We start from the raw sequence: 16,081 nt of genomic DNA, 5'->3' as shown, positions 1-16,081 counted from the left end.
ACTGCAGTAACTTTCCTCTTCTACCCCAGATTTGAACCCGGCTTCGCAGCATACAGACTCGAGCCAGCCTGCTTGCTCAGGGGATAAATTTAGACCATCAGGTCAAAATTCAGATTCTGTGTCTAGGTGAGACATGACCTTTGACACGATCTAAATGTCTCAATAGAAGAGCAGGGAGACACAACACAACCACAGCAATTGTATAAGTTATAATTAACATACTCAACTCACCACATAAGCAATGCTTCATTTGCACACATAGATTTGAAGATCTGCTATTTTCACTATTAATGATATTTTTTGGAAGATTTTTATACAACAATGCATCAATATAAAAACATGAAATGTACTTTGTACGCTCCACTTGAGTTCGCCAAGTGTAAAAAAAAGGATGTATGTATTAATTATTACTGGCTGTGTGACATTGGCTAATTGAAGGGCCTACCCCCAATCCTCAAAGCCAGTTTTTGTAGCGTCTTTGGGCCATGACCTGACGAAGATGTATTGACATCGAAACATTGTCGTTTTGCCTGCAGTGCCTGCACCCTGTAAATAAAGGCTTTAACTGTCCGAGACTGCTCCGGTGCCTTCCTTCCACAATGTACTTTTGAATACCTAAATATTTTTAACCCATTTTGACCTGGGAACGATTCTACAAATGCCTTCTAAATTCTAACAGTTTTCTGAAAAAGCTATGTTTCTATGTCAGTCGTTCTTCGATTTTTCAAAAATAGCAGACCTACAAGCTCGTAGCGCGCCACTCGGTGGCGCGCTATGAGCTTGTAGATCTGCTATTTTTCAATAGCTAAAGCATAACATAATGCTAACACCAAAAGAGGTTCCCGCCCAAAATGAAGCACTCCAGTACTTGTCTATGTGTATGTGACTCGAGTACAAATTTGGCATAGCGTAGCAACTTTGAACTTGTAGTTGAGTAATATTTAATCAGGATTGGAATATCTATACTTGGGACTCTAGTACTATAGGGTTGAGTCCTTTGTCTGATTACTTTACTATCACTAATCACTTTAGATTAGTGTTTATTGGTCAGGTACACCTGTCTAATAAATCACATTATGATTCTGATATATTTTAGTATAGGCCTATATAAATAAAAAATGTATTTGAATCTGCGTTCAGTCTAAATTAAAGCAGCCCAAGCACCGTTTATGCACAACGGAACATAACTTCTCTTTCCCCTCTACACAAACACTTTTCCGACCCGCTGTGAGCTTGTAGATCAGCAATATTTGGCTAATCATCCCCCTGGTGTATCTAACACCAGGGGGTGATGTAGCCGCAATTTGCAACTCTAGATTTTTTTATAATGGGATGAATCTAGAGTTGCAATACCCTCCATTGACTCCCCACTCATCATTTTGCGTTTGCGATCTGCTTGTCTTAAACAACGTTAAACTCACCAACATTGCAGCTGTAGTCCAAGCTTGAATTATTCTCTTTCAATCTGCAAAGCTTGTTTTTCATAAAAATCCCCCGTAGACATGTTATGAGCGACTTTCTGTCAAGAAATTCTGTGCAAGTGATTCTTTTTCTAAGTGCTGGAGTTTGGAAGCGCTCGTCGTAAGTCACTGAACGTCCCTGCATGCATCTGTTTCGCATTTGCACATAATGCAGGAGGCAGCAGCGCGACCCCTTAATAAAAACGAGCGCTTCCAAACTCCAACATTTCTTCTTCTTGACAGAAAGTAGCTCATAACATGTCTACGGGGGATTTTTATGAAAAACAAGCTTTGCAGATTGAAAGAGAATAATTCAAGCTTGGACTACAGCTGCAATGTTGGTGAGTTTAACGTCGTTTAAGACAAGCAGATCGCAAACGCAAAATGATGAGTGGGGAGTCAATGGAGGGTATTGCAACTCTAGATTCATCCCATTATAAAAAAATCTAGAGTTGCAAATTGCGGCTAGGGGTGATGATTAGCCAAATATTGCTGATATTTGGGGTTCAAGTGATTCAAAAGGAGACCAAAGCCCTTGCAGAGAAACCTCAAGTATTGAAGAAATCTTCTCTGTACTGATTAGCCTACGGTTGGACTATGGTTTATGTTCAGTTTGATTAAAGTTCTGTAAAATCAAATAAAATGAACAGGGTTCAGAAAACATTGTCACCATTGTTAAGGATCATTTGGATTCAGTCAGTCACCTCCTGTAAAGATCACAAGGTTACAGTGAACAACTGTGTCTCTGTGTGCATACAGTGCATACACAATGTTGCAATGCATAATCTAGGTTTTTGTGATAATCTCAAGGACCTTCATATGCACTATACAGCTACAAATGTTCACGTGACAGTACTAATCAATGATTTGTAATCTCTACCATTCTGATGTCCCCTATAGTTCAGTGTTTCTCAAAGTGAGGACCAAATACACATTCAGTTATTTGAAAACAGCAGATCTAGAGCTGGCACAAAAAATATAATAATAAAAAAAAGAATAATTTTGAACCTTTTTAACAACATAAATCACCGACCCTAACCATGTTTCAGATGGGGGGTTTACGGAGACAAATACATTCTTCTGGGGGACCCTGACATGAAAATGTTTTATAACCATTGCACTGCCACTGCCCTACACAGGCATATTCAATGGAAATGTCAACATTTTATAGAGGGCTATAATTTGTAAAAGAAAAAAAAAAGAACAAAAAAAGAAAAGAAAACGATTGACACATGGCCATATAATTCACCTGTCAAAGTGTTCCTTCTCTGTGAAAATCAGGTAGGCCTACATTTAAATATCAGCAGCAATAGAATGAGCTGCATTAAAATAACACTGTAGAATTTAGGATTATCATTGTGGCCTGAAGGCACCAGATTAACCAGCAGTCTGCCAAATGAACAGGACGCTCAACAGGTGGTTAGGGGTTTTAAAACGTTATGACTACCCGCTTACATTCATCATGAACACATTTATCATCATATTATACCGTTCATCAAGTACAGCACCCAGGTAAAGCATAATGTCCGGGCTACCAGCTAGTTAGCTTTCTGTGACGTCGGTTTGACGATGTACGCGGCTTTATTCCACAGAGGAAGAGTTGGCGATATTACTTAAGTTAAGTGCTTGAAATATGTATTCATATAACTCATACGGATATAATGGAGAAAGAGCAAAAACGCGCACAGCGTCCAGGGGCGAAGGTACATGAAACAAACATGGCATTTATTTTGCTGCTCTCTTACCTGTTGAGTCGGTGTTGGCCGGAGTGTCAGCAGGTCTGCTGTGAAACAGTGAAACTGAATCAGCTGCTGGCTGTGCTGTCGCCCTCAGGGGAAAAGCTTCACCATAACAACCGAGCCGACCGCCGGCGCCACTCCTTCCTTCCTGCACTGCGGGGCAGTGGCCGCGAGAGGGCGACATTGTTCACTCAGTGAACTGAAATGTTGTCATGTCAAAATAAACGTCATTAAAAAAAAGAAAATAACGTCAAAATGTAATGTCATTAAAAAAATGTAATTACGTTCAATTAAATGTATTTTGATGTGCTGCATATATCAATTTGCGTCCTCACTTTTCCATCTTCACTTTTCTGCCAAGTGCAAGTCCAAGCTGTACCAAACTTGCCCTGTTCAGGGTTCTGCCACTCTGCCATGACAATAATGAAATGAAATGAAATGAAATCTATATTTACCCAGGGTATCTGGGCTAAGCTCAAGAACTTGTTTCCAGCCAGGCCCTGCTCATAGAACACATTTCATCGTAGTGGTTGATGCCTTGTTCAAGGGCATTTCAGCGGTGGTAATTTTAACGTGTCGGACGGCTGGTTCGAACTGGGAACCTTCCGGTGTCTAGACCGCGCCGCTATCCGTTCGGCCACCGCTGCCACAAATAGCCACGACGGGGGCCACGACATGGTCCCCCAGCCAGGGGCCACGACATGGTCCCCCAGCTATGTGTCCAATAAATTGCACACATTGCCATAGGGGCCACTACAGCAATGTTTAACACTTCAAATGCCCATATAACTCAATGACCTTTGCTCAGATCAGCGCAATATAAGACTGGATCAAAGGCATGGAAATCTATTATATAACACCTGTGTTTCATTATGGTGTCATATTATTAGTGCCTGTTTCATACTGCATTTATTCATTTCAATGTTTGATAGGATACATTACTTGTCAATCCTTTATAGTGCACAGTACTTTGGAAGTACAGAATTGTCTTTGTAAGAAGACTCAAGTAGTGGAGGCAGGCTGGCAAGTTGAAAGTATTTCTATAATCCATATGCATGAAAGAGTTGTGTGTTTTAGTACATGGCAGAGAGGAAAGGCAGTGCAGCCACGTGTAATAAGGTCTGCACACTGGCCAAATAAGCTCCACTGTTTAGTGTAAATTCATAATTTTGATCACACTCTGACCTTCATAAGGATTAAACGTATACATTGTTTTGAGGCTAATGAGTGATTTTTTTTTTTTTTTTAAACATGCATGTGTAAAAGCTTATTGCGAACGCAGTGAGCATTTACCATGAGACCCAGCAGATCATGTCTGTGTGTCTGTCTGTGTGTGTCACGCTGTAACACCACCCGCCCACCACCAGAGGGCGCAGCTGTATCACACACAAAAACACACACACATGCGCGCGCGCACACACACACACACACACACACACACACACACACACACACACACACACACACACACACACACACACACACACACACACACACACACACACACACACACACACACACACACACAACTTAACTTAAAAAAAACTTAACTTAAAAAAAAACTTTAAAAGAAAAAACTTTAAAAAATCTTTAAAAAAACGTAACTTAAAAAAAATCTTAAAAAAACCTTAAAAAATAGAACTTAAAAAAGTACGTAATTTATTCTAATTGTTGTTATTGTAATTTACGTGCTGCGTCCGCTTCCCGCGTTCGCGCGTCTTACTTGTACTTATGTAGATGCCTGGATAATTATTTATTTGATGTCATGGACAAACTCCACTTCAAACTATACAACTGTGTATGCTGTCTGGAAAATGGAGAATTTCTTTGGGCTTTTTTTATCTATTTATTTTTTACCAATGGGCCCAGGTTGGGAAGGTAACTGGAGAACTCGCCGGTTTTTCGACTCGCCGAGGTTTAGTGCATTTTAGTTTTACTTCACCTTTATTTAAATTGCATTGAATTGAGAGAGAGAGGGAGAGAGAGAGAGAGAGAGAGAGAGAGGATAGTTGTTTAGAGTTTACACTAGATGAAGTAGGAATGCTAAAGTTTAAACACCAAAGTACCGAAACAATGTAATTCATTAGTAAACAATATCCTGAAATATCATTGGTAGTATCATTGGTATTCACATTCACACTCACCTTTTTATCATTATCTAGCTGACCATTTAATTGCACAAAATAATTTGATCACTTTGGAAATGAACTATAAACATCTGTGGGTTTGACATAGGCCTACTATACTGATGAAGACAGGATGTTAGCATAACGATGAAGACATTGAAAATTGTTTCTCTCCACTTTTCGCTGCGGCGAGTTGGTAAACTGGCGAGTTCTCCGGTATTCGGTCGGGAATAGTTGCTGATCAGACAACTGATCAGACAAAATACATGGTCGTGAGAAAAATATTTAGGCTTTATCAGTGGTCTTACAACACGGAGGAAGACCTATTAGGTTGAAACAAGTTGGTTGCTCTAGTCTACGTTGAAATAAAACGCCTGTGGTTTCCGAGAAAAGGACAATGTGAAAATGACATTGAGTGCTGGGCCTGCTGGCTGTCTTCTCATGATTCTGCATTCTCATGATATTGTTGAGCTGTGCACCGAGATGTCCTATTCAATTCAGAGTGCTGTGGGCATTCTCTGTTTTCTCAACTGATGTTCACGAATTAAAGATGTATTTTCTATCATTGTATCTCTGTGAACACACCACCAAGAGCCTATTTGTGCCCTTATCAGCCGAGGTGCCATAACAAAAAGAAATACTACTCTGTCTCTCACAAGGATGAGACACCCTGACCCGTGAACTAACTGCACCCAATAGAAAGTGCTCCTCTGCGTTCTTTTTCAAGGATGGCTGTGGAAGAGGAGCACTTTCTCAATATGTTCTTACCTCACTTATAAACAATGCAGTCGCACCAAAACCACTGTGCCCACACAGAGCAGCCGATTGTATACCACCAAGGTGATTTTGAGTTTTAAGTGTCTTAAATGTCATAATGTCCTCAGCCACAAGCTCAGAGTGTAGACAGCTACTTTTAAGTCACTTGTAGTGTAGCTAGCCACTTAGAAAGAGAGCAACTTTTCTTGATGACAGTTCTTATTGTGCGAATAGTAGCCTGCATAATCCAATATCATGTTTATGAGATATTAAATAATATATATTCTGATTTTATTTTGTAGTGAGTAACGATGTGTTGGAATATTAATGTAGTGGATTAAGAGTATAAGTAAGAGTCATAAAACTACTTAAGTACTATAATAAATTACTTGTAATTTGTCATTAGTAGCCTGCCAAATACTCATTGGATCCAAATGTCATGCTTTATTTGAAATTTAAACAGTCAAATCTATCGAAATCAACCTCCAAATCAATATAAACGCAACTTGACTGTCTGTAATGCCTGGAACTCGTTAATTTTTGCTCCCAGGAGCAAGAGAAACAGTTGTTATTGTTAATACATAGAGACACAATGGTGACCCTGTGCTGTTGACCTCTGCACTGACCTGCAGTCAACACAGCAATGCATTGTTAGCAATGCTGGTCCTCGTGGCAAGAAGACAAGTATAAAATGACAATGACATTGGTATATTATTATTGGTTTAGGAAATAAAATATCAGATGAACGGAGCGAATCAGACAATCATTCCAGGCTATAACACTACAGCTCTGGAGGTCTGATCAACAAGCAAACAAGCAAATTACTAAAATGAGTAGAAGTATTGCAGCTACGACCATAAAACATTCTTATGAATGTAGACACCGATTTCTTAAATTATATGGGTTATTTACTCCATACCATACAAAATTTTCTCTCTCTCTCTCTCTCTGCTGAACTCAGTTTCTTCATCTCAGCTCAGTATCGGTGAGCATATCAGAACTGCTGGGATTTGTCCAGACACAGTCCATATGCAAACAGCCTTGTGCTAATTCTTCTCATTCAGTGTCATGGCTCTCCAATCCAACCAAAACCTGTTCCAGCAGGTTGTATTCAAATCAGTTTGTTTTACAAACCAACCCCCCGGAGAAAGGGAGTGGGTCCCTATAGTTTGATATGCATTAGGCCATGGACCACCATAACTCAGAGAGTGTACACATCAAACCAAATCGACCTGCAACTTCTGCAAGGGTCAATTTGGTTCCATTTGTACACTTCCAGAGTTACAGAACTGCAAGGGACCATTTGACTTTCTGGAACCCCCCCAAGGCTCCACTTTGAGAAATACTATAGGGTTAATGATTTTGAGCAAAGCTGAGTAGGCATCAACATCGTAGTTTCTTATTGTTTATGGGTCTTCAGCACTAGGCAGTACTTGAGTCAAATACACCTGGTCAAATATGACTCAACTATAGGTGAAAGTTGCTCTGTAAATTTGTACTTGAGTTAAAGTATGCTAGCTAGTATAAGTACGTGGCAGGTGGCGTTGTATTCAAAAATAGCCTATGTGCTTTAAAAAAATGCAGATTACAAAGTACATTTTCCTTTTAAAATTAATAGCAATGTGACATGTATTGACATTCAGAAGAAAAAAATCTAGTAGGCCTACATGAAAATCAATAACCTGTGAACCTTTTATTATTATAATTATTTAGTACTGTCCACCACTGGCAATATACACTACACAGAAAAATACTCATAGTCAGAGTGTACAATTTCAACCATTTTGAACACCAGATAATAATAATGTCAATGTATTGCGCACAAGCACAGACAGACTCAGTTGAAATTTTCTCGCACAAATATAAATGCGACCATAAGAGGGCGACAGGAGGGTAGCATTGAATTTGTTACATGTGACAAATTCAAAACCTTTGCATTGCAATCATGACAGGTGAGCACTTCGCCATGTTAGATCAAGTTAGTTTAAACACTAGAAAGAAGAACCCTACTGCAAAATCATTACTGGGGGGCAGTTTACGTGGTAAGAGAACAGATTTCAAAAACGATGTAGGCCTACAACTGCATGGGAAGTTGATAAATGTTGCAAAATTGTGATCTTTATTGAGGCATATGCCGGCCTATGCAATCTGTCGATCAGAACAATTCTTGGTTGAAGTTTTACTGCCTGCCTCTAATGAACAAATTGGGCTTAATGCAACCGTACAATTGATCCTAATTGCTTTACTTCGAGAATTCCATTTTACAACCTCCCATGATCCGTGTGATAGCCTACTGGCTGTTAAAAAGCCGCATGGCACCTGGATTCTGGAAAAGTGTCAAATTGTTGATTTAATCTTACCGCATCAGTTGAATTTTGGGTTATGCACATTGCACATATCATATTGAGAAATGCTAGCTATTGCTCCCGTTTAAGGTGTGAATTCCAAGCGCGACACTTAACAGCTTGTAAACTCCACAAAACCCACAAATGGTGGTGGTGAATACAGCCTCCGTATTTCGTCACATGCAAATTAGCCGTGAGGGAACGTCCCCTAGTTTGTCAATGGGAACAGGCCTGGTTCAGTGGTTCCAATCCAACTTGTTTTCACTGTCTTGCTGGGAAGCAAGAGTTTGGACATTAGCACTACATTAACTTGAACAATAGACAACATGCAATTCTCGAAACTTATTCTCTCGCCCTGAAAGCCTCTGCATATTCTATGGAGGCCCAGCTGTGCGTAATACGCCTCCCACTGACAAGCGCTCACTAGGGCACTTTTGGAGAGCTCAAATCTCCCCCCAATATTCATTTATTTAGATTTAGAATAAGAATCTGTTGACTCATTATACAGGCACCACACAGGCTGGTGGTGGGTTCCACAGATACAGGGAATTATCCCTGCTTGAACCTGCTTATTTATTTATTTGGGAGTAGGAGCTGATTCTAACAGAAATGGGGTTTCTCCCTGCGTAAAGTAACCTGCTTATGTATTTGGGAGTAGTTTTTCCCCGACCTGGAGGGATAATATTTTGATACTTTTTATAGGTTCCATAATATAAAATAATGAGATTGTGTTCAAATATGGTTCCATATCCATGGTTGCAATGATAGGCCTACGAGTTTGAATAATGAAATACAAATTATTAATAGGATAATATAATAACAGTACTAATCATAGAATATGCTATAGGCCCAATTAGCATCTTCCAATTGCCAAACTGGGTTATTGGGTGTTTGTATATTCACTGTCCTTATGTATATTGATAGATATCAATTGTTGATTGACCGAAAGCCCCATCCCAGATTCCTGTGTATTTCTCCCTCCACTGGGTTCCAACCCCCACAAAGCACACTTTCTCTGTAGCTTTGGAATCTTGTCACTTTGATGTGACTGACACACAGTTTGTGTGCCCAGTAAGGTGCAGCAGTGCAGAAAATTATGATTGATTTAGTCCCCCAATCGTCCGTGTCCTTCCAGACAGTAACCAGACAATACTGTGTATGCCTATATAATAAATATTGATATAATAAATTGTAAGTAAATTAGGGATACGTTTAATCTCACTGTATGCATTGCAAGGCACGTTTTTAGCCCTGTTTACTTTGAACTGTCTAAACTCATTTGGAATTATGTTTCCACAGTCCATATCAGAGTATCTGTTATAAGTGGTATGTTAATATTATCATGGCTTATTTACACGTTTACTGAATTTCTCTCTCGCACACAAACACAGCCCCCCCTCCTCGGGCGATCAGTCAATTCTACTCGGCAGATAACGCCCCATTTCTGTTGTCGATTACGCAGCGGGGATTTACATGAAACTGTTAATTGTTTGCTCTTCAAATAGAGTCAGCCTGGAGCCAGCAGTCTGCCACAAGTTAAGGACGGACTCGTATCCTCCCCCTCTTCATCCTCCTCCACTCCTCCAGCCCGAGAGTGCACAGTATTCCCCCTGCACTGATCAACATGACAAAGCACCAGGGGGGAGAGAGTCTCTTGGCACCGCCCGCCCTGTCCTACCTGGGAGCCCATTACGATCCTCAACTTGACTCCGGCAGTAATGCGTATCTACCTCAGACCAGTGTAACGCGGAGCGCACCGTACTGGCCCCACCACCACCATCACCAACCGGCACAGCTGTTTGCACAGCAGCCACCCCGGCTGGAGAAGCCTGTTGCAGCCCGCGACCACTTAATCAGCAGACCCTCGTCGTTGCACATGGATAAGTTAATACCACCCGGACCTGACCACCGCAGACCACAGGAGTACCAGACGTCCCAACTCGCCTCAAACCCAGAGGCCGACGGCAATGACCGAGACTCATGGGACAGCGACCAGCGGGATAAGAAGACCGGCAGCGGCGCTGGGAGGAAAAAGAATTATCAGCGGTATCCTAAACCACCGTACTCATACCTCGCCATGATTGCCATGGTGATCCAGAATTCACCGGAGAAGAAACTTACATTATCAGAGGTAAAAACCCAAATCATTGCTGACCGGTGTGAATTAATATGAGTGTTTAATGGAGACTAGTCAGAGCGCGCGCCCATGCTTTTACGCACGGCAATGTTGATTGAGTGAAACAAAATATCCTCAGTATTTATTTAGAAATGTATGTTAAAATGTAAAATATAGGCTAAAGTCTTATAGTATTACAGTGAAACCGCAGCAAGTTTATTCTGAGTTTTCCTTTCAGTAGGATAATGTTTTAATGACAGATCGGTTTACTGTTGATAAAGTGACACTAAACAGAAACCTCTTGGTGACACCATGGGACCATGCCATTCTGGGTTTGTTCTGATAAGGTTGGACTGTGGTGAAACCAGACACTGATTCTTATCGGACAGAGTGTGGCTTGATAAGATAGGCTAACTCCAGGTGGTCTAGATTCACCATTGCATTTGGTATTTGGTTACCCCTCTCTTGCACAAGGTAGAAGTGTACAAATGAAAATAGCGTTGTTTTATTATAGAAAGGTATCTGTTATTGGGTATTAATTAATATGATGTGCAATATGGTCTGAGTATGTTTTATAAACACAAAGGTCTGTTGAAACTCGGTCGAGGTTGTTCTGCACATATATGGCCACATTTACATTTCTTTTGTGATAATGTGGAGATTGGAGAACTATCTATGTGCTGTGCTGCTACAGTATGTGAGCAGACTCTAAGACAAATTCCCTACACACACTTTGGAAGATGAAGTGATACTGACACCATACTGGTTTGTTTTCAGATCCTGAAGGAGATCAGTACGCTCTTCCCTTTCTTCAAAGGAAACTACAAGGGCTGGAGGGATTCTGTGAGGCACAACCTCTCGTCGTATGACTGCTTTGTCAAGGTATGTGTGTGTTTAAATCCTCTTCAGTCCTTTGTCATCATTAGTAGGAATTTCACATTGCATGGTACTGAACCCTGGGGATTCCCTTCCCCATAAAAAATGCATGTACTTTTGATAACTCGTCTTTCAAAGGGGGTGTGTGGGTGCCTGTGTCTCATCTCATTTTGACCATTCTCCACTCTCCTCTAGGTGTTAAAGGATCCAGGGAAACCGCAGGGCAAGGGCAACTTCTGGTCAGTGGAGTTGAGCCGTGTGCCTCTGGAGCTCCTGAAGAGACAAAACACCGCCGTGGCTCGCCAGGAGGAGACGGTCTTCGCTCAGGACCTCGCCCCCTACATCCTACACGGACAGACCCTCAAGCCGGAAGCGGAGACCCTTCCCGTCACCGTTATCCACTCGCCTCCATTCGCACCCAGAGGCCCCTCCCCGCCGCAGAACGACCCGTTCCGACCCAAGCTGGACTCGTCTTTCGCCATTGACTCCCTCCTGCACAGCCTGAGGCCGCCCAGTGCTGCCGGGGAGGCGGAGAGGGCTAGCCGGGACTATTGGGGGTCTGTCTTGCCCACTAGGCTGTCCCCTCCCCAGCGTTACACACCATCCACCTGCAGTACGTCCGCTAGCTCTGCCAGCCCAGCCTCGTCGTCCTCTGACGAAGATTGGAGGGGGTTGTCGCGCTCGGGGAAGCGCATGCCTCCCTATGGTGATGGGTCGGACGGTTACGAGGACTGCAGGCCCCCGCTTCATAAAACGGCGAGACGGAACTCTGCTGCCCCTCCGTGGGAGCTACCCACCTCCTACGCCAAATACACTCCGCCCAACGCCGTCGCCCCACCCAGCATGCGGTTTAACGGGAGTCCCCTAATGCCGCTGCATGGTGGCATCCCATGGGGCTATGGGGGTACACCTGTGGCGCCCGGACACTTCTTAAGTCATGCCTATTGGCCGATCCTTCCCAGTGGGCGAGTTTCCCTTCAAGCCCCTCCCCTCATTATGGACCTAGACAGTATGCTACAGTCTGTGCCACCCAACAAGAGTGTGTTTGATGCTCTGGTAGCGGCCCCCCACCAACAGTCCCATCAGAACTCCCACCATCAACCGCATTATGCCCTTCAGTGTGCGTCTCCAATGAACATTACTTCATTACTCCATTACTGACTTGACTCTTAACCATCACTAAGGGCAGTGATGTTCTATGTTGAAGGAAACATTACTGCACAAAGAAAGATATTATAGGACTTGAGTTATAGTCAAGTTCTGCAAAGGTATTGCATGTCCCCTCCGCCCCGGATACGGTTCCAATCACTACCTCGTACTCAAGAGAGATGGACTAATACACTGGTTCTCAAAGTGGGGTCTGGGAACCCCCATGGGTCAGTGAAGGGGGTTCCAGGGGGTCCCCAGCAAGGGGCCTATTTTGTTCCCCCTTATTCAAAAATAGCCTATCTACAAGCATACAATGCATCACGACAGCTTGTAGAACAGCTATTTTTGAAAAATGTTGACAAATCATCTCTTATGGTGGTCCCTGGCACAAAATATTTTCAAATGGGGTCTGCAGCCAAATACGTGGCAATTCCTTGCCATGAAAATGCTTGAGAAACACTGGTCTAATAAGCAAAGGAATACTTGGGAGAGAGTAATAATTGTTATGAGAATGTTATTCCAAGTTTTGGCAATACTGCATATTTCCAGATATTAGTTAGTCTACTGGAAACGTACAACTATTTACAGCACAATGATTTACCTCAAAGTCAACTGAATGGAACATGTACAGGGAGTTTGCACTGCCAATGTTTTTTGCACTATTTTGATATGAACATGAATTTTCTTATCAGGGAAGCCTGTTTTATCTGCCCACCGTGACAGCTGAATGTTTTATTCTCCCGCCAGATTCATGGTTGTGGTTGTCTTTTAAAAGGCTTGTACAGTAGAGTATTGGAATATGACACTTGTGCCTCATGGGCTATGAAATAAAATGTTTTTGTTTTTTAAAAATAAATTATCCTGTGCATTATTCTATGCTTCTCTTCAGATAAAATGGGACACATACAGCTGACATTACCACTTTGGCAAGAGCCATTTGTTTTCCTTTGACTGTGTACACATCTGTACACAGTGTCCAGTGGATTGCCTCGCATTATTTATTTTTCCAATCAGGATTTTAAGGCTTTTCAAGAGATTCTTCTCAAATTATCTCAACATATATGCAGTTTCAATAAACTTGTTTCATCATAATGGCTTGTTCCAAGACACTTACTTGAAACAATAAGCATATTTAAGATTATATTTACTGTTAATTCATGTCTTTCTTAAAACAATCGTACAAAACAAGTCATCACCAGTTAAATGATGTCGATGTCAGTAATATTAATACCTTGAAAGAAGCCTGAAAAGTCAATGCAAGTAATAGTCACTAATGGTTGCAATGCACTGTCCAGCTAATACTCGGTATCAACAGTGTTTTCATTCATTTCAATCATTTAGTATGATTTCTGGGATTTCGCACCAAAACCTTATTTTTGCGTTAGGATTTCAAATATTTTGGATATGTTGTTCCCTGATGTCAGTGGTATAAGTGAAATCAAATGTGTACTTAGTTAAAGTACTGGAATATTACTTTCAAAAGCACATGCTTTTAAAAATACTCAATACTAAAAGTATTCAAGAGTACAAATAAAGTAGATTTGTTTTTATATATCTTGATGCATTGCTGTATAATTAACATTTAGACATATTCCCTCAAATAAAAACGTCGCATATTTCCACTATTTGACATAGGGCTTAAATGGTTAATTCATAGTGTACCTTTTCCCTTCCTAGAAAAGTAGTGGAGTCATAAGTACAATATGAGTGAAAGTCACTCCACTAAAGTGCAGACAATTGTACCATACTCAAGTATGTACTTGGTTACTTTCCACCACTGGCCAAGTGGCCATGACTGCCCAAAAGCCTAATGCTGCAGCTACAAGTACTAGAGATAGAAGTGCTCAAGTAGCAACAGCAGGGGGTTTAGGGTCAGTAGGGCATCAAGCCCTTTGAGTGTGATAGATTATCTTACCCCAGGAATTGTGATCTATAGAGATCTTCAGATCTATTATCTTTTGATCCACAGTCCATCACCCCTACATTGCTGTTACAGTCTGTGATTCCAACACACACTCACATACACATGGAAGCACGTGTGCGCGCATGCACGGACACGTGCATGCGCGCGCGCGCACACACACACACACACACACACACACACACACACACACACACACACACACACACGTTGATTTACATCAACAAGTCCAGTGGCCATCAGCCTCCTGCTGTTTTGACTGCAGCATCCACTATCTCCTTATCAGGCGGCTTATGCATGCCATTGCCTGCACCCCCAGAACCCCCGTACACACACACACACACACACACACACACACACACACACACACACACACACACACACACACACACACACACACACACACACACACACACACACACAGTGAGTGAAGCCAGTTGGGTCTTAATCTCAAAAAATGTCCTTTAAACTTGTGTGCAACTATGTAGAGTTCTCTTTTAATAGTAGAGTTAATGTAAGACAAATCAAACTGTTTTGATGTTAGTGATGTGAAGTAGTCTTTGTTTTGTCATGAGGGTTTTTGTTTACAACACAACAGGAACAGTGACCCCTCTCTGGAAAGCAGTGTCGTGTGTAGTTCTGAACACAGGGTGGCAGTATGAGATCAATACACTTAAACTTAACCTATTAACCCTACTTACCCTAGCTGACAGGAGGGCCCCAGGGCTCTATATACTAGGTTAACTCTTCACCGAACGGGGCAGTCTAGCAGAAACGTACATGACCACTTGTAAAAATCTTCCATATTTTTTTAAAATTCTTGAATCTGAACATTTTGTCATATGTGGAACAATGAGAAACACAAACACATATCATGCCATCAGCATGTTTTTATATTTGAATATGAAGCCATTTGACTGTGACAGAAACAAAAGGATATCCAGTGTTTAAAGAAATTGTTTTATTTGGATGGCCTATAACATAACCTCATGTATTAGTACAAACTGAAACACGCAATGAGGGGATAAAGCAGTGGTCAACTTCACTTAACAGCAGTTGGCTTCTTCAAGGACAACAAAACCGTTCTAAACGCATGCTCTACTCAGGGAGTCAAGTTGAGTCTCTGTAGCTGATGGGTGCAGATTCTTGAAGATCAATGGAAAAAGGGGAATATCCGCACTCTCTTAACCCATTTTGACCTGAGATGTCTTTTACATCCTGACAGTTTTCTGAAAAAGCTATGTTTACATGTCAGTCGTTCTTCGATTTTTCACAAATAGCAGACCTACAAGCTTGTAGCGCGACACTCGGTGGCGCGCTATGAGCTTGTAGATCTGCTATTTTTCAATAGCTAAAGCATAACATGATGCTAACACCAAAAGGGGTTCCCGCCCAAAATGGGTTGAAGTTAGTTTCTTTATTTCATGAAATCACATGCAGCAGCAGTCCACCTAGAGAAACGAACGCATTTCAGCACGCAGGCCTTCCTCAGCGTTTCAAACTTCTTCAAGGACACCCTAATCTTTCACAGTCAGGCCTGTATTGACATAAAGATATGCACTACCTTATACAGTAAGTACACTACATTTTAGT

General features: G+C 41.6%; 2 protein-coding genes across 3 annotated transcripts in view; one reads left to right on the top strand and one right to left on the bottom strand.

Moving 5' to 3' along the window:
* ppp1r16a (protein phosphatase 1, regulatory subunit 16A) overlaps positions 1 to 3,342 on the bottom strand; it is a 32,234-nt gene extending 28,892 nt beyond the window's left edge. Inside the window, exon 1 of the mRNA XM_079489714.1 lies at positions 3,206 to 3,342. The gene's annotated coding sequence lies outside the window, so the exon portion shown is untranslated. The remainder of the gene's footprint in view (positions 1 to 3,205) is intronic.
* Positions 3,343 to 7,902: 4,560 nt separating this feature from the next.
* Positions 7,903 to 13,480, top strand: foxh1 (forkhead box H1). Of its 2 annotated transcripts, none has more exons than XM_079489182.1 (4): positions 7,903 to 8,033; positions 9,932 to 10,557; positions 11,320 to 11,424; positions 11,614 to 13,480. In XM_079489182.1, exons 2-4 carry the CDS (start codon positions 10,051 to 10,053, stop codon positions 12,577 to 12,579), a joined length of 1,578 nt encoding a protein of 525 aa, XP_079345308.1. In that variant the 5' UTR covers positions 7,903 to 8,033; positions 9,932 to 10,050; the 3' UTR covers positions 12,580 to 13,480. The 2 variants fall into 2 exon arrangements, with proteins under 2 accessions (XP_079345308.1, XP_079345307.1); XM_079489181.1 differs by having other exon boundaries at positions 7,982 to 8,123.
* Positions 13,481 to 16,081: the final 2,601 nt, after the last annotated feature.

The sequence above is a fragment of the Electrona antarctica genome, assembly GCF_951216825.1.
Source record: "Electrona antarctica genome assembly, chromosome: 20".
In the NCBI taxonomy this organism is placed as follows: domain Eukaryota; kingdom Metazoa; phylum Chordata; class Actinopteri; order Myctophiformes; family Myctophidae; genus Electrona; species Electrona antarctica.
This window is presented reverse-complemented; position numbering and strand designations above follow the sequence as displayed.